Source organism: Choloepus didactylus, chromosome 10 (genome assembly GCF_015220235.1).
Source record: "Choloepus didactylus isolate mChoDid1 chromosome 10, mChoDid1.pri, whole genome shotgun sequence".
In the NCBI taxonomy this organism is placed as follows: domain Eukaryota; kingdom Metazoa; phylum Chordata; class Mammalia; order Pilosa; family Megalonychidae; genus Choloepus; species Choloepus didactylus.
In genome coordinates this window covers 100,450,205-100,475,168 of record NC_051316.1, presented here as the reverse complement: position 1 = coordinate 100,475,168, position 24,964 = coordinate 100,450,205, and the positions used below count along the sequence as shown (strand labels likewise).

The following is a 24,964-nucleotide window of genomic DNA, read 5'->3' as shown; positions in this document are numbered from 1 at the left end:
GATGGGTCCTGTTTTTTAATCCATTCTGCCAGTCTGGGTCTTTTTATTGGGGAGTTTAATCCATTTACATTTTGTATTACTACTGTAAGGGCAGTAATTTCTACTACCATTTTGTTTTTTGGAATTTATATGTCATATCTTATTTTTTCCTCTCCTTTTACCTTTCCTGATAATCTTCATTTCTGCTCTCTTCTCCAACTCTCTCTCTCCTGTCTTTTCCTGTCAGCCTGTAGCACTCCCTTTAGTATTTCTTGTAGTGCCGGTCTCTTATTCACAAACTCTCTCAGTGTCTGTTTGTCTGAAAATGTTTTAATCTCTCCCTCATTTTTGAAGGAAAGTTTTGCTGGATATAGAATTCTTGGTTGGCAGTTTTTCTCTTTCAGTATCTTAAATATATCATGCCACTGTCTTCTTGCCTCCATGGTTTCTGCAGAGAAATCTGTACATAGTCTTATTGACCTTCCCTTGTATGTGATGGATTGCTTTTCTCTTGCTGCTTTCAGAATCCTCTCTTTGTCTTTGACATTGGACAATCTGACCAGTAAGTGTCTTGGAGTAGGTCTATTGGGATCTTTTCTATTTGGGGTACGTTGTACTTCTTGAATCTCTAATTTTCTGTCTTTTATAAGAGTTGGGAAATTTTCAGTGAATATGTCTTCTATTACTCTTTCTGCCCCTTTTCCCCTCTCTTCTCCTTCTGGGATACCCATAACACGAATATTTGTACGTTTCATGTTGTCACTCAGCTCCCTAAGACCCTGCTCATATTTTTCCATTTTTTTCACCATCTGTTCTTTTGTGTGTATGAATTTGAATGACCTGTCTTCCAGTTCACTGATCCTTTCTTCTGCCTGTTCACATCTACTGTTGTGTCCCTCCATTGTGTTTTTCATCTCCTCCATTGTGGCCTTCATTCCCATAAGTTCTGCCATTTGTTTTTTTAAGTTTATGAATTCTTCTTTATGGTCATCCAGTGTCTTCTTTATATCCTTCAGCTCTTTTGCTATATCTTCCTTCATTTCATCGAATTTATTCAGCATTAGTTGCCTCCACTCCTGTATCTCAGCTGAGCTATTAGTTTGTTCCTTTGGCTGGTCCATGTTTTCATGTTTCCTGGTATGGCTTGTTATCTTAAGTTGTCTAGGCATCTGATTTTCTTGATTAGTTTATTTTGGAGCTTGTTTTCTATCTTTTACCTAGGGGTTTTCTTGTTGGTTGGCTTTGTTCTCTGGCCTCTGTTATTCAGTTCAACTTATTCTAGACCTCTAACTTAGGTTCTATTTAGTTGCTCAGAATTTTTCCCCTCTTGTTTTTTCTGTTTCTTGCTCTGCCTCTATGTAACCTCTTTGTGAGTGAGTCTCCTCAGATATGGTTGACCCTAGTCAGATTTTCCCAGTCTAGTGAGACCCAGGTCTCATTGGGAGGGTATGGAGTTTTCCTGAGAATGAGACCCTCCTATGAGGCCTTTAGAATTGGTGCTTTTCCTCTCCTGTCCAGCAGGTGGCGCTTGCCAGCCCGCAGCTACCCCACCAGTGTAAGGAGGTATGTAGACTTTAGTTCTCCTGGTGACTCTGATCCTGTCAGGGGCATGGCTGACTGAAGCTGGAATCTGAATTCCAGCCCCTGGGGTCTGAGTTCCCAAAAGGAGGACTGCCAGTTGAGCTGGACCTCCCTCCACTCTCCCAATCCTCAGAACTCCAATTGTCTCTCAGGGGCACTATTCCCTTCTCCCCTCTCCTCTTTGGGGCCTCTCCAGGTAGATTCCTTGTTCAGCCTGAGTTGCCAATTAAAGACGGGGGTGGAGGCCTTCAGTAGTGAATATGGAACTCAAAGACACTGTGGGTACTCTGTCTCCCCCCAAGCCGAGCCTAGTCCCTCAACCTGGGCTTTCCGATTGAAAATAACCACATATATTACTTTTAGATTAAAAAAAAAAAAAAATAGAAAAGCAAAACAAGAAAAAAAAAGAGTCTCTTTTAAAAGTCTTTCCCCAGCCTGGAAGTTTTGTCAGTGTCAGAATAGAGCATTTAAAGACATGCTTTGGGCTATTGTCTGATAATTACTCTCCAACAGCTTCAGTTCCACCCCCGTGGGGGGGGGGAGGGGCTATTGAAATGCAAAAAGATAAGGGATCAGTGAGAAGTCAGAAGGGACAAAATGTAGGGGAAAAAAAAATGGCTTTTTTGGAGTCTGGAAATGGGTGCCCGCTTTTACATGCCCCCACTTCTCGGAGCCCAGCCCTTCTTTAGCACCCCAGCTCCCAAAATTAGTTAATTAATTTGTTAATTAATTCTGCAGTTGAGGCTGGGTTGAGCCTCCCTTCCTGCCCTCAGCAGATTGCTGTTTTTTGGTTGTTTTTTCCCCTCCTTTCAGGGAGCCAGCAGCAAGACAGTCTGTGAGGTCTGGGTGGGGAGGGGTGCCAGACCCCTGGTCCGGGGAACTTACAATGTTCGCTGCGATCTCAGCTTTTCCTCCAATTCCAAACTTGCGTCCAGTGTGTGACTGGTTACTGGAGATCCCGAAAACACTGTTTCATATAGTTCTTGGGTAATTGCCAGCTGCTCTCTAAAAGTAGTTATAGAGCAAATTTCAAAGTATAGTATGGGTTTTAATTCCACCATTTCAGGTATTTCCTTCTAGCTGTTCTAATATACTAGAAACTAAAAGGAAGTGTTTATATAATGATTTAGTAGTCATAATCATTTGTTAAATCCTGTTCCCTCTGTTACAACTCCTCCCTCTCATTTGATCATTGTCTCAATCTTAAGGGATATTTGGGCAAAGACCGTTTTAGTTTTGTCATGTTGGAAAAGGGTGTTAACATTATGGAGCAGGGGGATGCAACTGGTTGATGTTCTTGGAAAGACTAGTACCTCTGGGTTTCAGGGCTTATCTGGCATAGGAACAATTTGGAGATTTTGAGGTTTTGAAAAATAAACTTAATGAGTGAAACTTTTTTTAGAGTCTCAGATAGAGCCCTGGGTATTCTTTAGGGTTTTCAGGAATACTGTTGATTGGGGCTTGGCATACCATGGCAATTTGCAATATCTAGCTGAAGCTTGCATAAGAGTAACCTCTAGAATAGCCTCTTGACTCTGTTTGAACTGTATTAGCCACTGAACCCTTATTTGGTTACAATTTTTTTCCCCTTTTTGGTCAAGAAAGCATTGACAATCCCAGGCTCATCCCTGGGAGTCATGTCCCACATTGCCAGGGAGACTCACACCCCTGAAAGTCATGTCCTATGTAGGGAATGAGTAATGAGTTTATTTACAGAGTTGGGCTTAGAGAGATTGGGGCCACATCTGAGCAACAAAAGAGATTCTCTGGAAGTGATTTTTAAGCATAATTATAGATAGGCTTTGCTTCCCCATTGCAGAAGTAAGTTTCATAAGAGCAAGCCTCAAGATCGAGGGCTTGACTTAAGTTGGGAGTCCCTTACACTTGACAGAGTATCAGGAACTTCCCAGGTAGAAAAGTTTAATAGTTCCATATTTTTTCTCCAGTCCCTCAAAGGACCTTGCAAATGCTTTTCTATTGTCTGTCCAACATACTCTGGAATGTATCAGGGTATTACGTTAAGTTATACAGTGTAATAGGATCTCATTCCCTGTTCTAGGCTTCATGTGTTTGTTATTTAAATGAACTGGCCAAACAGGTTAAGTTAGATTATGTACTACAGAAAATTTAAATTTTGGGCAAATTAAGCATCTCTTCATCTCACACAGAAGGTGAAGTTTTATACATTTTTACATGTTAATTTTCCATCCTCTTTTCAATAGATTGTAAACATGGAATGTAGGAATCATATCTGACTTGTTTGTTGTGCCCAGTACCAAATGCAGTGCTTGACCCATGGAAGGACTCAGTAAATTTTCCTTAAATGGATGTATGTTTGTCATTAGGTTGAGGGAAGGGAGGTACTCATTCCCAGTATTACTGAGGAGCAGAGAAATGGACAGAGTGGGAGCTGTCCATTCCCCGCTAGTTCTCCCACTAAGGTGCTTCTCTGCCTTGTTTGTCTAATTCTGTAAGCACTGCAGGCCAATTTAAGGAATAGCCTCCTAATTACACAGCTTGAAGACCTCATCAGGCAGATTGCTTTTCAGAGCCAGCCACTTCTGTTACTAAATAGTAAATGGCATTTACAGAAGAAGCACCTGATTGGCTATCAGAACATCTTATGAGGCAGGAGGAGGTACTAACAGCTTAATTTTTCTTAGGAAGTTGGAGTATATCTTCAATTTTTAACCAAAGCATCTTCACTATTTCTCCAAGATGAAATTCTGTGGTTTTGAAAAAAAACTTACAAGCATCTTGGGGACAGAGTGAGGAGTATGAATTACATTGTCCTTTGAATTCCTTTATCTCATCTGGTGCATATATTAAACAAATAGCTCTAATTAAACATTTCCTTCCTCCAGCTTAGAAGCTATCTATAGAGTACTCAGGTTCATAGCTTCAAAATGCTGAGCTAATCTTCCCTGTGTTTATATAATTCCTTTCTGTTTCACATGCGATTGGCTTTCTTTCCAAACCTGAGCATTTCTGTGTCATGCTGTAGTGACACCATGCAGATTTACATGCATAATCTTTTTGAATGCATTGAAGACAGAAAACTGTTGCATTTGTTTAACATGTGTCCTGTTTGATAAATGATACACATGGTTGCTGTGTTCCGTAAACTTGCCTGCAGCTAGAGTTAATAATGGGGAAGAAAAGAGCAGAATAAAAACTACATCATTATTTGAACAAAAGAAGGCAAATTAAAAAAAAATTCTGCAAGCTCTATTATTGGTATTGTGGATGCAAGGGAGCTAATGTATATTGAGTTTCTACTGTGTTGTCAAGCACTTTCTCATGTTTTGTTTCATGTGATCAACAGAGCTACTCTCTAAAATAAGGCATTTTAGTTATTTCATTTTATGGATAAGGAAACTGAGGTTCAGAGATGATTAACGTTGTAAGTGATAGAACCAAGATTTAAGCATATGCTTGTTTGCCGCTAAAACCTGTGCTCCTTTCACCATTCATTCATTATTTTAACGTTTTTTGAGTCCTTGCTATTTATTAGGCTCTGTTTGAAATGCTGGGAACTGAGTGATGATTAAGAGAGACAATGTCTTTGCTCTCATAGACCTTAAATAATAGGGATTCATTAGGAAATAAAGAAAATGGAAGGTCAAATAATTAGGCAAGTAATGGAAGGCCAAAAATAGCACTATTTTTTTTTTACTTAAATCCAAACTCTCGAAGACTCTTCCATCTGTCCACAAAAGTTTTATCATCTTTTTCCCTTTAGCATAGTTCAGTGTAAGAATAGCAATGGCAGACATTATTAATTTATCAAGGCACTCTTTACTGTCTGACCTGAGATGGGATTCTGTGATCTTCCTCAACACAGTATTCCAAGCAGCCGCAACTAGTTGGTTGACAATTAGTTGGTTGATGTTGCCATTTAAAAGCAACCTGTTTGCCATAGGTGACACCTTCAGTCAGGGAATAAAGACTAAGGTAAAAGATGAAAGTGCTGTTATAGAAATGCATTCCTTTTTTTTTTTTTTTTCATTGTTTCAGCATTCAGAGACCTGCAACACGCTTCATTTCTTTTTTTTTTTAATTCCGTTTTATTGAGATATATTCACGTACCATACAGTCATCCATGGGGTACAATCAGCTGTTCACAGTACCATCTTATAGTTGTGCATTCATTACCCCAATCTATTTTTTTGAACATTTCCTTACACCAGAAAGAATCAGAATAAGAATAAAAAATAAAAATAAAAAAAGAACACCCAAATCACCTCCCCGCCATCCCACACTATTTTTCATTTAGGTTTTGTCCCCATTTTTCTACTCATCCATCCATACGCTGGATAAAAGGGAGTGTGGTCCACAGGGTTTTCACAATCACACTGTCACCCCTTGTAAGGTACATTGTTATACAATCATCTTCAAGAGTCAAGGCTACTGTGTTGGAGTTTGGTAGTTGCAGGTATTTACTTCTAGCGATTCCTATGTATTAAAACCTATAAAGTGTTATCTATATAGTGCGTAAGAATGTCCACCAGAGTGACCTCTCAATTCCATTTGAAATCTCTTAGCCACTGAAACTTTATTTTGTTTCATTTCACATCCCCCTTTTGGTCATGAAGATGTTCTCAATCCCACGATGATGGGTCCAGATTCATCCCCGGGAGTCATATCCTGCGTTGCCAGGGAGATTTACACCCCTGGGAGTCAGGTTCCATGTAGGGGGGAGGGCAGTGAGATCACCTGCCAGGGTGGCTTAGCTAGAGAGGGCCACATCTGAGCAATAAAGAGGCACTCAAGGGGAGACTCTTAGGCACAATTATAAGCAGGTTTAGCTTCTCCTTGCAGCAACAAGCTTCATAGGGGCCAGCCCCAAGGCAGAGGGCTCAGTACATCAAGCTGTCAGTCCCCACTGTTTATGAGAACATCAGCAACAGTCCAGGTGAGGAAGTGCAACACCTCTAGAAATGCATTCTTTTTTGTCTGAGTCATCAGTAGTTAAGTTACATTAAGAAAATGACTCTAAAGTCCTGAGGTTCTGCATTGTACCATGTCAGACAAAAATATACATATTTAGAATATATTAGAAAAACTAACCTCTTTCAGAAGAGTTCTTTGCAAAGTGAAACCTCCCTTGATTCTCAGTTTCTCCGCATATGAAAGCAAACAGAAAAAGTAAAGTATGAAATAAGATTTTGGGGGCTATAGATATGGAATAAAGTAAGGAGATAAGTTTTTCTGATAGATCTGAGCCAATTCATTAATATTCAGCAAACTTTTACTGAGCACTTACGATGTGTCTGGCACTGAGCCTTGTTCTGGAAAGATGTGAATATTGAGACATAGTTCCTACCCTCAAAGATAGTCCATTGAGGAATGGAAGTATACATAAAAAATCAAATGTTTATCCCATGATTTCCTGTAAATATTAGACATAATTGAAGCACAGAGAGAATGATTTATTTTCTTTTCAACTTATAAAATTTATGTATCTGAATATATTTTCCTCTTCAGAGTGATGACTTTTGAGAACCATGTATTTATCCTAGTGATACTGCTAGTTTTCAAAATACAGTATTTTTAGAACTTCTCTTTCAGAATTGTCCCCTCAGAAGCAATTTATGATCTTTGTAAGGAAAGAAACCCCTATGCTGTACTGTGTGTGTACATCTCTTGTATAAAAGTTTTTGTGTTGTTCTGAACCAATGAAATTCTGAGACCTGTAAGGTCAGATCTCTCCTGGTAGGCATGGTCTTTCCTGGAAGGAGCAGTGGCACAGGAATGGACATTTATTATGTAAGTCATCTGGAAGGAGAGATGGGCACCTCAGATTAGAAACTGTAATTTGGAATATGGGCCTTATTTTCTTTATATATGAATATTCCAGATGGGTTTCTTAGTGGGTAGTTCACTAACCACAGTGGGGCAGGCTGGAATCCTTGGAGGGCAAACTGTGTTTTATAAGCCAGTCTATCCAGTTTCATGGTACTCTTCATAACGTTTATCTCCCTTTTGCCATCCAGAGCCTTACATAAAGGTAGTTTAAGTATTTCAGCTTGTTAACAGTGTTCCAATGCCTACCAGGAAGATTGTATGCAGACACTTGGGCCAGACTCTGAAAGGGAGGTAGTGGTGGTGGGATGTTACAGCAGTGGGTGATCAGTCATTTAGTAAGAAGTTTCAGAGGAGAAGGATTTAGAGACTTGAGATCAGGCCACCCCTTCAAAGTAGAAAATTCTCCCTTTATTGTTAACCTTAGAGATCTGTGTTTAATTTTCTTAAGGAAGATGGCAGTTCTTCTGCAGAAGAAAATTAATTTCATTTCTTTATCCAGTTCTTTTATTTTACCTGACCATACCCTTCATGCACCCGCCATAATTCCTAATTGGCTATCTAAGAAAAAAAAAATCAAACTCCTATGTCATAATTACGAAATACATTAAACTAGAGAATCTGGAAGAAAATGAAGACAAAGAAACATTGTTGTACTGGGAGTTGGGGGCCTAGAGTCTCCTCCCAACTCTGCCAGTAACTTGAAGTGTGATGGGTGGGGGCGTCCTTACTTGACCTCTCTGTGCTCTCAGGGAAGACTGTGTCTACTCTCAGGGATGTGACCTTATCCTCTAGGTCCCCATATTCATAATGAAGGGGCTGTACTTGGTTACGTCAAAGATCCCCTCCAGCTCTGATAGTCTGTGGTCAGAGGTACCCTATTAAGAGTTTACTGTTTTAAGCAGTAGACTATACTGTCAGATGCTGGGTACAGCCTCCTAAGGAGATGATTCATATACATATGGAAGTTCTGGTTTATCCTTTTGACTTTATACTAATATTTCATACAGATGTAGAATTAAGGTCATTTAAAAATGAAATGAAGATTTTTAGGCATGTCCTACAAAAAAAAAGTTGAGAAAATAAAGTAGGTGTGCAATAAACACCATTCATTTAAACCAGAAAATCTAGGGGGTATCCAGGCCAAGAATTGGCCCCATGAATACAGCTCCTTCTAAGTGATGTAGATTGGCTCTGGTCAAACCTAAAATTGTTTTGAAAATGTCAGACATTTTCACAAATTCTCTAGTCATGCCAATGAAAGTATCTATTCTGCACTGCTTTCTTGTTATCCTTTAGGATTGCATACCAGGTGTGGTTATAATGTTGCTTGAGTGTGCCACCTGACTCATAGAGAGCAAGACTGTGTCATGGAAGCTCATGGTGGGTGTTGGGCAGAGCAGCAGTGCATCAGCTAAATGATGAAATCACCTCAGCCTTATTTGGGTGTCCTATGCATTCTTACCTTTATATAATAAATTTATATAATATGTTTATATAATAACTTCCCTTGAATTAGTGTTACTTTGTGTCAAGCGCAGACATAGATGCATTGCTTAAAGTTATCCATATGATCTTCTCTGAGTACATGATCTCTTTTTCTCAGATTATGAACTGGAGGCTCAGAGAGGTCAAGCTTGTTGCTCGGGGTCACATGGTTAGCAGAGCTGGAATTTGAATTGAGATCTTTCTGACTCCAAAGTCCATACTTTTAGCTGCTATACCATGACCTTTTCTGGAGCTTAAGCAGAGATTTGTTGCTCATTCTAAACATGAGTGAGTTTGGTGTGAGTGTAGATGTGAATGAGTTAAATCTATTTACTCGTTCCAAATTGGCACTGGTATATTTTGAGTGTAAAATGTCAACTGGAATTTTTAGCGTATAAAATCTTTCATCTGTCTTTACACCAATCTTTGCACAGACCAGCCCTCCTCCCTTGAGGATTTTTTGTGGTTTTGATCTGCATTGCCTCAAACCATTGAAATCTTTTCAAAGAAGCAGAGCTGTTTTCTTTTTATTTTTTCTTCTCTTTGCTTTTTTTCCTCTTGCAGTACACTGGTACCAGGAGTGGACATAGTTTGCTATTCAGCTTGATCAAAGCTCTCCACACCAATGTAACTTCCTGATCTTACTGGTAACAGAACTAAATGTTTCCATGTTCTGCCAAGATGGGTTGCCAGTTATCGACAGAGGGCTTGCATCTGGTAATAATTATTTACTAATTCTGTTTACCTTTTGATCTGGTTTTCAGTGTACAGCTGCAGCTATCAAGGCTATAAGAGAAAGTGGAATGAATCTGAACCCAGAAGTAGAAGGGACACTGATTCGGGTGCCCATTCCCAAGTAAGTTTGACTGAAATTCACATATTTCAATGAAATGGGCAGTTGTTCTTGGAAGGAAACGAATGCCCTATGATACTCTTAGGCCGATAATATACTTTACCCAGACTTTCATCCTTGCAAACTTCTACATCCTTTGAAATCCACTGTATTCATTCAGAAATATTTATTTAGTGTCTACTGTGTGCTAGGTGGTGGGTATGCAGCAGTGTATCTGACAAAGTCCTTATCTTCATGTAATTTACATATGAGTTGGGAGACTAGGACAGATAAATAGATTGTCATTCCAAATAATGACATGGTGGAGGATAGAGAAGGCAGTGAGATCCCATAGAGAGTGACTTGGTGAGGGTGATGGTGGCCGGAGAAACTTCAGACTAGGAGGACTCTTTTAGAGTTTACATTTGAACTGAGAACTAAATGATAAGGAAGAGCCAGCCTAGGGGAAGAGCTTTCTAGGCAGCGTGAACAGCAAACACAATGTCAGAAAAGGCCCTAGCATATTTGAGAAAGAGAAAGGTCAGTCCCTCAGTGAGTGAGGGAAAGAATAGTAGGAGAGAAGATTTAACCAGTTAGCAAGCAGAGGCTGATTGTTTGGGCTTTTCAGGCCATGGTCAGGAGTTTGGATTTTATTCTCATTTTAATGTGAAGCCATTGGAGGGATTTAAGTAGGGAAATAATCTCTTCTGATATTGACTTTGCTTGGATCTCTCTGGTTGCTGATTAAGGAATAGGATGTTAAGGGACAGAGTGGATGAGGGAGAACAGTCAGGAGGCAACTGCGGTGGTCCAGGTGAGGCATAAATTTTTTCATAGCTTCTTCTGTAATCCCACAGCACTTTAGGTATTGGAATATTATAGGATTTATTTACTGTCAACGTGATTATCTGTTTATGTACTAAGGTTCTCTAGACTGGAAGTTCTGTGAGGATAGGGGACCATTTTTAAATGATCTTTAAGTCCCTATTCCTGTACAGTGCCTCATATATAGCAGGACCCAAATAGGTATGGAATTAGTTCATTCAGTCACTCAACAGAAAACTTATTAAACACATGATGCATGCTAGGCACTTTCCTAGTTGTAGCAGTAAACAAAACAGACAACAAAAGTCCTGTGTGTGAGGCTTACATTCTAGTTGAGGAGACACAATGAACAGAAAAAACAAATACGTAATGTAATGTCAAGTGATGGTAAGAACTAGGAAGAAAAATAATCAAGATAAGGGTATAGAGAATGTTTTGTGTGGGTGGGGTATTGTACATAAGGAGGTTAGGGAGGGAGGTGACATTTGAACAGAGACCTAGTGAAATGAATGAATGAAATTTCCAAATAACTAGAAGCAAAATGGAGTATAATACTAGTTGAGTGTCTTTCTGTGCTACACATCACTGTAATATTCCTTTACATGTATTGGCCTCATTTGTCACTCAATCCCTATGAATTTGTTTTGTTTTATTTTTTAAAGTGTGGAAATTTAGGTTCAGAGAGGTAGAGTCATATCTCTGAGGTCACACATCTTGTGCTGAAGCTGGGACCTGACCCCAGGTTTGGTTGATTCCAAAGCCCCATGAGGTACTTGTGTTAGCAACAAGAATTAATTCCAACATGGAGAGTCCAGGAACTTCCCCCACTGAACTTGTTCCTGTCTTGTAGCCAGAAAATGGCTGTCTTATTTCATTGTGTTATCTGTACTCTATAAGGCTGAGTTAATAGTCTGTCTTGAAATTGTGTGAATTGGGAGCAGTAGGGCTTAGTGTTTAAGAACCAGGTAGAACTGAGTTTAAGTCTAGTACATGTTTGCTTGTTTAGTTAGTTCACTGACTTTTTGGCAAATTTTCCAAGAATCTTTCATGGCCAGGCTTGGCACTGGGTGCTGGGAATGTACAGACACAGTACTTGCCTTCATAGAACTCGCAGGCTGTGTACCAGGCCCTTGTTTATATTACCTTTAGCTTATAATAAGCACCATCATGGAACTCACTATTGAAACACAGTTGACAGATAAAATACTGAAATAGAGAAATTACGGAACTTGCCCAAGATCACGTGGTCAGTAAGTAGCAGATTAAGATCCTGGGTTTTTCTGTTACCAAAGTACAGAACCTCCTGTACTATACCACCTCTGTATATATGGGTAATTCTGAGAAGTGCTAAATGTACCTGTTGACATTAGAAGCAAGATTTGCAAGTGAAATGGATAATAGTCAACAAGTTCATTTTCTAGTACTTGTTCTCCTACTAACTGTGAAACCTTGGAAAAGCCGCTTAATCTTCCTGAGCCAGTTTCCTCATATACCATATGAAGGGGTTATTCTGAGTGGCTTGCCAGGTCTCTTCTGGAGCTCCAGAATTCTATGATGCTATGAATTTGTGCTAATTGCTCGTTGCTGGCTTAGAGTCTTCTTAGAGCAGCCCAATTGTGTATCATATTTTCTTTCAGAATCTAATTGGCATAACATGCATCTTTGCAGATCCACAGGAGTTATTGATTGCCCTTGATCCTCTGTATTCAAGTGCACTTTGAGTGATCAGTGATTTTAACTTAAATTTTCAAGAACATGGGGATCTGTTACATTATATTTTACATTGTTTTATGTTGGCTAATGGGTATAATTCAAGAGAAAGTTGACAGACCAAAACCGTCTGCTTCTGCAGAGCTCGTTTTTTGTATAATTTGTTTCTTTTGACAAGGTGGTGGGGTCATGGGGCCCCTTACTGAATTATACGTTTGGTTGTTTTCCAGATAAAAAATGAATGATCTGTTCTTTATTATGGAGGCTTAGTCATGTGAGAGGAAAAAGGTTGATTTAGTAGGAAGGGGACTGAGGCAGTGACTTCTGTATGACTCTGGTCATGTCACCGTGGCAGCTTGCTGCCTTCTAGTTCTTAATTTGTAAAAATGCATAATGATGTGCAGATATTTGGTGATATTAGTAGAGAAACTAGGTTAAATAGTATGATTTCCTTAGAGGAAAGAAGCTATATAAAATACAAGATACTAATATTATTTCAGTAAATTTTCAATTCCTTAGATATGTATAATTTTACTCTAGGAGAAAAGGAAGAAGTGATGAAGGGACCTAGTATGTTAAGCATTGTTTTAGTTTCCTAGGCGACTTAAAGCAGATACCACGAAATGGATACTTATGTGAATTTATTAGCTTACAGTTTGAGGCCAAGAAAATGTCCAGCATAAGGCATCATCAAAGCCAAGGCAATGCTTGCTTCCTCAGGATCAGCTGCCAGCAGTTCTTGGCTCCACCACCACATCGCAAGGCACATGGTGGCATCTGCTGATCTCCTTTCTCTTCTGGGTTTTGTTGCTTTCACCTTCTTGCTTCTGTGGCTTATTTCTTTGTATGAATTTCATTCTCTTATAATATAGGATTAAGACTCATCCTGTGTCAGGTAGGTCTCACCTTAACTGAAGTAGTCTTATCAAGAGGTCCTACTTAAAATGGGTTTATGTCCACAAGAATTAATTAGATTTAAGAACATGTTTTTCTGGGGTATATACAGCTTCAAACCCACCACACTGTTCTGCTGGGAGTGGGAAGTGATAGAGAGGGACTGGTGATTGGTTAAGAAGTGAATGTGGAATGTGAAAGCCCTTAGTATAACTATTGCTGTTTGATTGTGTGAGTACCTGTGTTGCAGCATATTGTTTCTTAGATACATGGATGTTTCGGGGCCAGACCTGCAACACACCCAGGTGATCTCTCTAGAGGTCCTCTGACCAAAACATGATGTTGCTCTTTTAGGAAACCCTATTGGTACTTGAATGCCTCCCCTGGCTCACTGCATAGCAATAGTAATATTAAGCAAAATCACTGTTAACTGAGTGTAAACTATGTTCTAGGCCCTATCCTATATTATTTAACTCATTTCATTCTATTCCCTATTTATACAAGAGCAAAGTAAGCCTAAATAAAATAACTTGGCCAAGTTCATTCAGCTAGTAAAGGTAGAGTTGAGCAGGATACAAATTAGGGTCTTTGCTGGTTTGGATGTATTATGTCCCCCCAAACGCCATGTTCTTTGATGTAATCTTGTGGGGCAGATGTATCAGTGTTGATCAGATTGTAATTCTTTGAGTGTTTCCATGGAGATGCGACCCACCCAACTGTAGGTGATGACTGATGGGATAGTTTCCATGGAAGTGTGGCCCGCTGATTCAGCATGGGCCTTGATTAGTTTACTAGAGCACTACATAAGCTCAGACAGAAGGAGCGAGCTTGCTACAGCCAAGAGAGACACTTTGAAGAACGCATAGGAGCTGAGAGAGGAGCTGCGGATGAGAGACAGTTTGAAGACAGCCGCTGAAAGCAGACTTTTGCTCCAGAGAAGCTAAGAGCAAAAAAAATGCCCCAAGAGCAACTAAGAGTGACATTTTTGAGGAACTGCAGCCTAGAGAAGAATGTCCTGGGAGAAAGCCATTTTGAAACCAGAACTCTGGAGCAGACGCCAGCCACGTGCCTTCCCAGCTAACAGAGGTTTTCCGGACACCATTGGCCATCCTCCAGTGAAGATACCCAATTGGTGATATGTTACCTTGGACACTTTATGGCCTTAAGACTGTAACTCTGTAACCAAATAAACCACTGCTTATGAAAGCCAATCCGTTTCTGCTATTTTGCTTAATGGCAGCATTAGCAAACCGGAACAAGGTCTGTTTGACTCTGAAGTCTAATTCTTGTCTGTGCACTTCCAGGAATGCTTTCTGTTTTTGTTTTTGTTTGCTTGTTTTTGTAGCAAAGAGCAGTAATTAATATTTCTTAATTTATTTATAAATAAATAGCCATGTGTGGACTTTTTGCATTACTTTTGATTTTTTAAAACCTTGCATTCAAATACTATTTCCTGAGTTTTTTGGTGCCCCTTAAATTTGGGGCCCAAGGCAAATGCCTCACTATCCTTCCCTGCTTTAAAACCTGAAGCACACTTTTTCACTTTAATTATTATTCTGGTTATTTTTGTGCGTGTGGTAATGAGGGTGTTGGGGATCGATTTTGGTGATGAATGTACAACTGTGTAACAGTACTGTGAACAATCGAATGTATGATTTGTTTTATATGACTGTGTGGTATGTGAATATATCTCAATAAAATGAATATTAAAAAAATAAATAAATAAATAGCCATGTGGAACATATTTTCTAAAGTCCAAATTGGGATGTATAATCTGACAGTGAATTTGTATGCCACTTTTAGATGTGAGAAGTAGTCTGGGATAGAGAGTGCTTTTTTAAAAAATCAATTTTATTGAGGTGTAACATATACATTACAATAATGCCATTTGAATCCATTTCAAGTGTACAGTTTGGTAAGTTTTGACAAATATATGTGTCCCTGTAACCATCACAATAATCAAAATATAAAACAATTAAATCACCCCAAAAGTTTCCCTGTGTCTCTTTGCAAGTCAGTCCTCAATCCCCCTGCCCTGGTCCCAGGAAATTACTTATCTTCTTTATCAGAATATAGAGTTTTTATATTGAAATGTAAAATATCTAGGACATTCATAAATTTATTTAACAGATATTTATTGAATAGTTGCTGACACACGAATGTATAGTATACGTCAGACAGTCATATATTTGTCTTTGGAGATGAATAAAGGAATGAATGCCATAGATGAGGGGTAGATTGTTCAGTTTTAAGTAGGATGTTCATGGAAGACTTCGGGGGAAAGATGATGTTTGAGCAAACTGAAAGACTTGAGGGAATGAACCATGTCTATATCTAGCACTAAAGCAGAGGAAGCAGTGAGTACGAAGGCCTTGAGGTGGGAGTCGGCCTGGCATTTTCAAAGAACAGCAAGAGGGCTTATGTGGTTCTAACAGAGTGAAGAGAGAGAAATAGGAGATGATGTCAGAGTGAAATGGAGAGGGAAAATCATGTAAAGTTTTACAGACCATTATAAGTATTTTGACTTCTACTTCGAATGAAATGAGAAGCCATTGGAGGGTTTTGAGTAGGGGAAGACATGATCTGACTTATGTTTTAAAAGTATCATTCTTCCTGCTATTTTGAGAATTAAATTGTAGGAGGACATTGGTAAAAGAAGAGGACCAGTTAGAAGCTATTGTGGTAATACTAGCAAGAGATGATGGTGTCTTGGATGAATGTGGTAATAGTGGAGTTGGTGAGAAGTGGTTGGATCCTGGATGAATTTTAAAAGAAAAGCTGCCAGATTTGCTGATGGATTGGATATGGTTTTAGAAAAAGGAAACTCAAGGATGGAGTTGCCATTTATTGAGATAGGACAGATTGTAGGAGGAACAGGTTGGGTGTGGAGGAAGATCAGGTTTTGTACGTATTTGAGATGATACCAGACATTCAAGTGGAGAGGCTCAGTAGGCTAAAGGATACATGAGTTTGGAGTTCAGAAGCCACATGTGGCCTAGACTGACAAATTTGGGAATCTTGAGAATATAGAGGAGACTGTGAAATTAGGTGAGATTACTTTAGAGAGTATATTTAGATTGTGAAGAGGTTTGGCTACTGAGCCTTAGATACTTCAAAGTTTAAGGGTCAGAGATGTGAGAAGGAACCATCAAAGGAAACTGAGAACAAGTGACTGGTGAGGTAGGAGGAGAACTAGGAGAGTGTGGGGTCCTGGAAACCAAGTAAAGAAGTGTTTCAAAGAGGAGGGAGTGATCAGCTGTGCTGATGGGTCAAGGAAGATAAGATATGAGAATTTATCATTGGATTTAGCAAGCTGATGCATTTATCAATTAATAAATCTCTGTGGTATAAAGGAAAGCACAAGGGATTTAGGGTTAGATGAAACTGATTTCCAGTCCCTGTTCTTTCACTCTCTGGCTATGTCAGCTTAGATCCTCAGAGAAGCAAATTCCAAGATGGAGTTAGATGTGCAAGAGATTTATTGAAGGAAGTGCCTGAAAAGGATGAAGGCTGGAGAAGGAGCAGGAATAGACAGAGAGAGCCTTCAGACCACCATGCAGTTCTAACACGGGTGAAGAAAAGAAAGGAGGGGGATTGGGTAGAAGGAGCCTTGGGCTGCAGTGCAGCTTTGAGAAAGTCTCGGCCAGGCTGATGGAGCATTCCTGAGCAAAGGTTTCCTGTTAGAAGAGTCCCAGGTTGGGCTTAGGTACTTCTGCTATCTTGGTCATTGGCCAGGAGCAGCTTAGGGAATGTAGCCTTGGTGTGAATGCCGTGGTGGATCAGAAGGTGTGACAGCTGGAAGTTGTTAGGCAACTCTGCTCCTCTCAGCAGCTTCTTTTGGAGGGGCATCTGAGCAACACACCTGCATAGCTGCTGCAGTGACCTTGGGCAAGTTGCTTAATTTTTTTGGAGCTCAGCCTCCTCATCTGTAAAATGGTAATAATTCCTTTGATGATTATTAGGATAAATGGGATATACATGAGGCTCCTAGTGTGAAGCTTGGTGTGTCATAAGTATTTTAAAATTTTTAATTCCTTTATCTTGTAGTAGTTGAAATTATCTAATTCTCCTGGCTAAGCAGTTCTTAGAAACATCCCTTTTCTGGGTACTTGGGAGTAAAACAAATGATACTTTTCTTCTATTTGCCAGTTTCTCTTTCCATCCTTAATTCCCTCCTTCCCTCTCTTCCTCACTAGCCCACCCTGTCCCAGCCCCATGTTCATTTTATTTCTCAATCTTTTCCTCCATTTTTAGGGATGGGAGGAGTTGAGCCATTATGTTATAATTATCTTGGAATTTAAGTTGCTCAGGAACACTGTAGTTTGATTGTCAATGAGCTCTTGAGTAAGACCTCCTAGAAGGTATATCCCAAACAAGAAAATCCTGTGACTATTGTGCTTGTGGTGTGAGATTTGCTTTGCATTTCTGGTAAATGTGAGGGACCTTGGCTCTTCTCCTTGGCACCCTCATGCCACTGAACTGTTCTTCTGAGCCTCATGATTGACAGTTGAATAATTGCCATTATTGGCATCTTCTCGCCCCACCCCTATACCCCCAGACTTTGTTTCCCATTAACAGCAAGGAGGAGAATTCCACTTATAATCTGACCAGGGAGTTTCCCCAGTTAACAGTAAAAAGCCCTGTGTTATGGATCACTCAGCCTAAGTTCTGTCTTAAGTGTTTTTTTTTTTTCCTTACCTTATGCTGATGTACAGTTTCTCATTGATGGTGACCAGATTTTTCCAGGGAAGCAAGTTGGGTAAGACAGGAAATGATGGTGCCCAGGCTGGGTGAAATGGGGAGAGGTAGCTGCTGACCAGCCAGGGGAGCCAGAATTGTTAGCTAGAGGAGCCAAGGAAAAACTGAAAAGAAAACCAAAGAAGAGTTGTGTGACCTTAGGCTATTTCAATTCTCTGAGCCTCAGTTTCCTCATCTGTAAAATGAGGTAATAGCAATATTAACTTTTGTGAAGATTTATTGGGGGAAATGCCTGTGAAGGATCAAGGGGAGAAGGGAGCAGGAATAGACAGGTGTGGTGCAGGTCTGACCAGTAAAGAAAGAAATTCCATAAATGAGAGTTAGTTATTTTTGAAAATTGTCCTTATCAAGTTAGCCATTGCTGTTGAGCATTCCTCTGACCTGTTCTGCATGATGATTAATTGTTGTCAGGGGAGCAGTGTCATCATTCCCTTTCCACAGGTGAGGAAGTGGAGGCCTGCTGCCTGTCATGAAGCAGCATGGGTGTGATGCAACAGGCATTGAGTAATGTGCCGGTTTGAACGTATTGTGTCCCCCAAATGCCATTATCTTTGTGGTCTTGTGGGGCAGACGTTTTGGTGCTGGTTAGATTTGCTTGGAATGTGCCCCACCCAGCTGTGGGGGATGACTGATGAGATGTTCCCATGGAGGCATGGCCCCACACATTCGGGGTGGGCCTTGATCGGTGGAGCCATATAAATGAGCTGACTCAAAGAGAGGGAACTGAGTGCAGCTGTGAGTGACGTTTTGATGAGGAGCAAGCTTGCTAGAGAGGAACGTCCTGGGAGAAAGCCATTTTGAGGCCAGAGCTTTGGAGCAGACACCAGCTGCCTTCCTAGCTAGCACAGGTTTTCCGGACGCCATTGGCCATCCTCCGGTGAAGGTACCCGATTGCTGATGTGTTACCTTGGATGCTTTGTGGCCTTAAGACTGTAACTGTGTAGCGAAATAAACCCCCGTTTTATAAAAGCCTATCCATCTCTGGTGTTTTGCATTCTGCAGCATTAGCAAACTAGAACAAGTGACGTCAGGAGATATTTTTCTTTTCAGTCTTGCTTCTGCCTCATGTTCATTATATAAGACCTTGGACAAGTCATTACCCCTCTGAGCCTCAATTCTGCAACTGCTAAATGGGGGAAATAATGGTGTGTATCTGGTAGGGTTATTATGAGGATTCAGTGAGGTAGGTAGTTCTTCTACAGGTACTGTCTGACTGAATCTTTACAGTGAAGTATACTCTCTTTTTAAATTTTTTATTGAGATACAATTCAAATAATATATGATTCACCATTTTATGTTGTACACTTCAGCAGTTTTTAGTTTTTAATATATTCACAATGTGTGCAATTGTCACTGCCACCTAATTCCAGAGCGTTTCCATCACCTCAAAAAGAAACCCTGTAGTCACTCCCAGTTCCCCCTACTCCCAGCCCCTGACAGCTACTAAATACCGTCTCTATGGATTTGCTTGTTCTGGACATTTCATGTAACTGAATCATACAGTATGTGGCCTTTTGTATCTGACTTCTTTTACTTAGCATAATGTTTTCAAGGTCATCTGTGTTATTGTATGTATTAGTACTTCATTCCTTTTTATTACCAAATAATATTCCGTTATATGAATAGACCACGTTTTGTTTATCCATTTTTCATTGATGAACATTTAGGTTATTTCTACTTTTGGGCTACTATGAATAATGCTGCTATGAATGTTCATGTCCAAATGTTTGTATGAACATGTATTTTCAGTTCTCTTAGGTGTTTACCTAGGTGTAGAATTGGTAGGTGAAAAGTAATTCTATGTTTAACTTTTTTGAGGAACTGCCAAATTGTTTTCCATAGTGACTGCACCATTTTACATTACCACCAGCAATGTATGAGGGTTCCATTTTCTCTGCTTCCTGGCCAACATTCATTATTTTCATGTTTTTTTTTTTTTAAATTATGACCATACTAGTGAGAGTGAAGTGGTAGCTCGTGGTTTTATTTCGCATTTCCTTAATGACTAATGATGTTGAGCATCTTTTCATGTGCTTATTGGCTATTTGTATGTCTTCTTTGGAGAAATGGCTATTTAGAATCTTTGTTCCTTTTTTTAATGGGTTATTTAGAGGTCTTATCAGAGGTTTTTATATATTCTAGATACTAGACCCTTACCAGATACATGATTTTCATTCTCTTTTTTAAATCGCAAAAATAGTGCACATTTATCACAGAAACTCCAGCCTACAGAATTGTAAAAAGTTCCTTTATTGTTCTCCAAGTGTTCTTCCCAGAAATAACCATTGTTAAGTTTGGTATATATACTTCCAGATTTTTAAAAATGCATGTACAGACCTGTATATACATACTTGGTTTATATAATTGGGATTAAATGTCTACAGGGCCACAGTTTGCTTTTTTTGGCTTAACAGTATCCTATGTACATTTTTCCATGGTGATCTCATTTTTTTGTCTGCATAGTAATACTGTTTTGAGGTGGGTATAATACAGATGAGGAAACTGGGGGTCAGAAAGTTTAAGTAACTTGCCCAGGGTCACAGGTTACTAAGTGAAGGAGCCATTATTCAAACTTGAATCTGTCTGCTTCCAATCCCATGTTTTTGCCACATTATCACATTGCTTTTTGGGCTGTTGACCAGGAACCTCCCTCCTTCCATTTCTGTGGTCTCCTTGTGCTAGCTGCTATATCAGCCTTGTGGATCTTGTTACAGGGGTAGTGTGTATAATTTGCACATTCCAGGAAATCTTGGTAATACCCTTTTCTTACACGACCCACACACATACAGACCTTTAGTGATCTTGAAAGGAAAAAAAAATCAGAAGAAAATGCTTAATGACTTCATTTGGGCTAGGGCAGCCACAAATTGCATTTGAGCAATTGCAGCTGCTCTTCTAGTCTTTTTATTCCCACGGCCTGCCTGCCATTGCTACTTTCACAGGGCCATTCATTCTGCCAGGTGATTTCCAGTGGACATTAGAGAACCTCCATGCCGTTTTAGGATGCCTGCCTTTTGTTCGGTGTTGCTTCCCACCTGGTCTATGGTTTCTTAGGAGCACCTCCTGCTTTTGCAGCTCCTGAGTGGCTCCCAAGTGTGGAATGGGGATCCCTCCCAGCACTGATGCTCTGATTGAAAAAAGTACAGTTGGGGATCAAGAGTGGAGCATAGTTTGAGGAGAAAGTTGCCACCAACACCTATACTAAAGCTACACACAGAAGGACTGGCTCCTCCTCTCCTTCCTCTCTTTTCCACCCTTTCCATCATACACCTTTATACAGTACCTAGCAATTGGTTACAGTAAATCAGATCACTTTTCCATTGAATTTCTCTATAAATTCCCTCTCTTTTCTCCCAGCTGTGCTTGGACTTGTAAGGGAGCTGGAGGAGTAGCAGTGAATTATAAATCTAAGCAGGCTTTAAAGTAAAAGCTGCTTGCATTTGTCTATTACCAACAAAGGAGGAAGCCTAATAGAGGCCCTGGGATTCAAGAGTCAGGCATTACTGGGCTCAAATCCCAGGTCTATAAGGAGCTTGTGTGATCCTAGGCAGGTTACTTGATCTATCTGAACCTCTACTTTCTAATCTGTAAAATGTAGGTAATAATACCACTAATGTCATGGGATTGTTGTGAAGTCAGTGCATCAGCCCAGAGCTTGGCACATGGAAAGGGCTCTGCCAGTGCTAGCAATCATTATTGCTGTTACTGACAGGGAGCAGATGTGGTCAAATAGGCAAATATAAATGTGCCCTTTCCCTGTTAATAAGATCCCTCATTCTCTCCTAACCTTGCTTTATTTTTCTTTGTTGTATGTCATTTTAATATTTGTTTATTCTCTCTCCTTCACTAGAATGTGAATGTTTTGAGAGGAGAGAGGAGGAGCTTTGTCAGTTTTATTCCTAACTCTATCCTTACCTCCCAGAACAGGGCCCAGCGTGTAGTAAGAATACAATAATGCAATCAATGTTTATGGAATAAATGAATTTGAGCACTCACTGTGAGCCCACTAGGTGGTGGGTTTCCATGTGTTAGCAAATTTATTCATAATGATCTTTTGAGGTAGGTATGTTGTTATACCCCTATTCCATAGATGAAGAAACTGAAGCACAGAGGAACGGAGTTCTGTGTGCCCAGTGTCACAATAAATGGAAGTACTTGGATTTGAACCCAGGAAGTCTCTCCAGAGCCTATACTTCCAACCACTATGCTTTGCTCTCAATAAGAATATCACTATTATTTTTGTTACTGTTATTAATCATAGCTTAAAGCGGTTCAATATGTATGTATATATGAAGTTCTTTCCCCATCATCTTTTATTTGTTTATAACACTAATTCTGGAAGAAAGGTAGCATTATTATCACTCTTCCTCTCCCTGACTTGAGGAAGTAATAACATAATGTTTATCAAGCACATCACCAAGTACCAGCACATTTATTAATTTGTTTACTCCTTACAACATTCCCGTGAGGTAAGTGGTATTATCCACATTTTACAGAAGGTAAAACTGAGGCAGAGGTAAAATTACTTCCTTAGGGCTACAAAGCTAAGAAATGGTAGATCTGGGCCTCCAACCCAGGAAGTGTGTCTCAGAGACTGTTCTCTTAAATACTTTGCTAGACAGCCTTTGTGATTCAGAGCAGTGAAGCTAATTGTCCAGTTATTCAGCTCCTAAGTGGCAGAGCTAGGACTGGATATCAAATCTGCCTTGATCGAAATTCCTCTGCTCTTCCTCATGTACATAGGAGCAGAGGCAAGAATTATATCTACTTATTCCTGGACTCAGTCAGGTTTTCATCCTTCTGGAGTAACCAGAAAGGAGAAGCCAAGTGACTTAATCATAGCCACTGAGCTGGAAATGTGGAGCTGTGACTTGAAACCCATTCCCCTGACCTCAACTTCCTTTCTCTTTCCATCATGCTGGGCTATATTTCAGGATAGTGTGTCTGATTTAGCTAGGCCCCAGTTACAAGACAGTCCTTTAAACAGCTGGCCAGTGTGTCCCCAAAGAGAACTAAAGTTACTGCTGGTGGTGGGAGTCGTTCCAAAGTCGGCATGTATGATTTCCTATGGGTTAAAAGGACACCTACAGAAGTTCTGATGTCTTCAGGAGACATTAGTGTATGTAAGAGAGGCTGACAGGTGGGGGTGGGAGTGTGGGGGTGTGCCTAGCAGCATAGGAAATCTAATTGGACTGCATAAACAAAAACATTTCCTTTAGGGCCTGCAGCTTCAAGGCACTGGGCAGCACCTACCAGCAGACAATAAAGCAGGGCGTGTGTCTGCTGCTGATTGCAGGCCTGAGATTATTTGGTAGGGGGTAGGGGAGGATGTCCCACAGAAGACGAGTGGTGGCAAGGTTTTCTCTCAGAGGAGCTGTCAGAAGTGTGGTCTGATGGGTCACCCCTGGAAGTATGGCTTCCTTCTGCCTCAGCCTGCTCTTCACGGCGGCTGGAGCAGCACCCCCACCCTACCCCTAGCCTGTTACCTCTATTCCCATTCTTTTCCTCTCTGCTCAGTGTTCACTCAGTAGCCCAAGCTCCAAGTAACTAAATCCTTTTTGACTGTTTTCTCCCTCACTACTCATATCCTATTATCCCCAAGTCCTGGAGATTGTAGTGAGAATAATAATGCTCCTACCCAGTATTGATCTCCTATTGTGCATAAACTCATGCCAACAACTTCATATTAATCCTTGTTTCTGCCCTCAGTATGATTCTTACTCCCATTTTATACATGAGGAAACTGAACTCACAGAAGTCAAATAGTATGCTCAGCGTTCTGAAGTGGCAGAGATGTGATTCCAACTTAGATCTTTCTGGCTCTAAAGCATGCCCTTTCCACCTTCTAAAGCCCCCTCTAAGCATCCGTAGATCCTTTGAAGTTGAGTGCCTGAAACTCAACTGTTTTTTGCTATAAGCCCCCAAGCTGAGCATGGCTTCCTCTGATAGACACCTAGTGGTATAGCTTTGTATGTGAGTCCCATTTTCATTGAAACAATAGGAAGTATCATTTCAGTCAGTGGGATTCTCTGCTGTGTGAGTTACCAATGGGGCATGCCCTCTTCTTATTGTTCATGGGAGCATGTTCAAGGAATTTTGCAGGAAGGCCCCCATTCAGGATGTTACTGGAAGACCTGCCGGCAGAGTTTGCACAAACAAAGTATGACCCTGCTAGCTCAGCCAAAACCCTTGCCTTATGCTGGGAGGCTCTCTGACCCTGGCGGAAAAGACTGTTGTCTTCATCACCCAGCCAAGAAGCTGCTACAGGATGGGTCCTGAGTTCCTCATATTCCTGCTTAGAGGCTCCTGGGGTTACTCTTGCCAAGTCCTTAGGTCCAGTTTGTACATTGCTGTTTACAGAAAATACAAATCTGATAACGTTTCCTCTGCTCCACTCAAAACTCTGTTCTGGTGTTCCAAGTTGCTCTTAGAATAATGTGTTAGAAATCTTAATATGACATTGAAGGTCCTGCATAGTCTTGCCCTTTCCCACCTCTCTAGCCTGCTGATTTGGGACAGTCTTTCCCCTCTGCTTTCTCTACTCCAGCCACGTTGCCTTTTTTGTTAGTCCTTCAAGAACAGTATCCTCATTTTCATCTGGAAAAAAAAATGCCTCTACTTTATACATTTCCTTACCTCTGATGGGAATGATCTTCCTCTATGCCATCTAGTCTTACTCAAATATGTCACATTTACTTCCTGGAATCCCAAGAAAGCTTGGTCAGAACCTTTTCCCCTGCTAATTATGTTCATATAACTCCCATGTCTTTATAATTACAATTTTAATTATTGATTAATTGTACATGTGTTTGTTTACTCCTTACCTTCCTTGCTAGACTGTAAGCTCCTGCAGATCACAGCGGTTCCTGTTGTATTTAATGCTGTATCCCTTGCATCTGGTGTAGTGGCTGCTGGCACATAATAGATGCCCAGGAAATAATTTTTGAGAGTATACATTGAATTAATTAAAACTCATAAGAGAAAATTTCAGGGCTACATGCTGGGAGCATTTGAATTTTAAAATATATGTGGAGACGTTACACTGATAGATCTCAAAAAGTCATTTTGCTAAAGCGTAGGATCCTTTGCCCT

At 40.2% G+C, this 24,964-nt stretch overlaps 1 protein-coding gene across 3 annotated transcripts in view; it reads left to right on the top strand.

Annotated features, from left to right (window-relative positions):
- Positions 1-24,964, top strand: part of MRRF (mitochondrial ribosome recycling factor) — a 66,297-nt gene that overhangs the window by 27,163 nt on the left and 14,170 nt on the right. For all 3 annotated transcript variants that reach the window (XM_037851337.1, XM_037851339.1, XM_037851338.1), the window contains one exon: positions 9,618-9,709. In XM_037851337.1, coding sequence (XP_037707265.1) covers positions 9,618-9,709 — 92 coding nt within the window. The remainder of the gene's footprint in view (positions 1-9,617; positions 9,710-24,964) is intronic.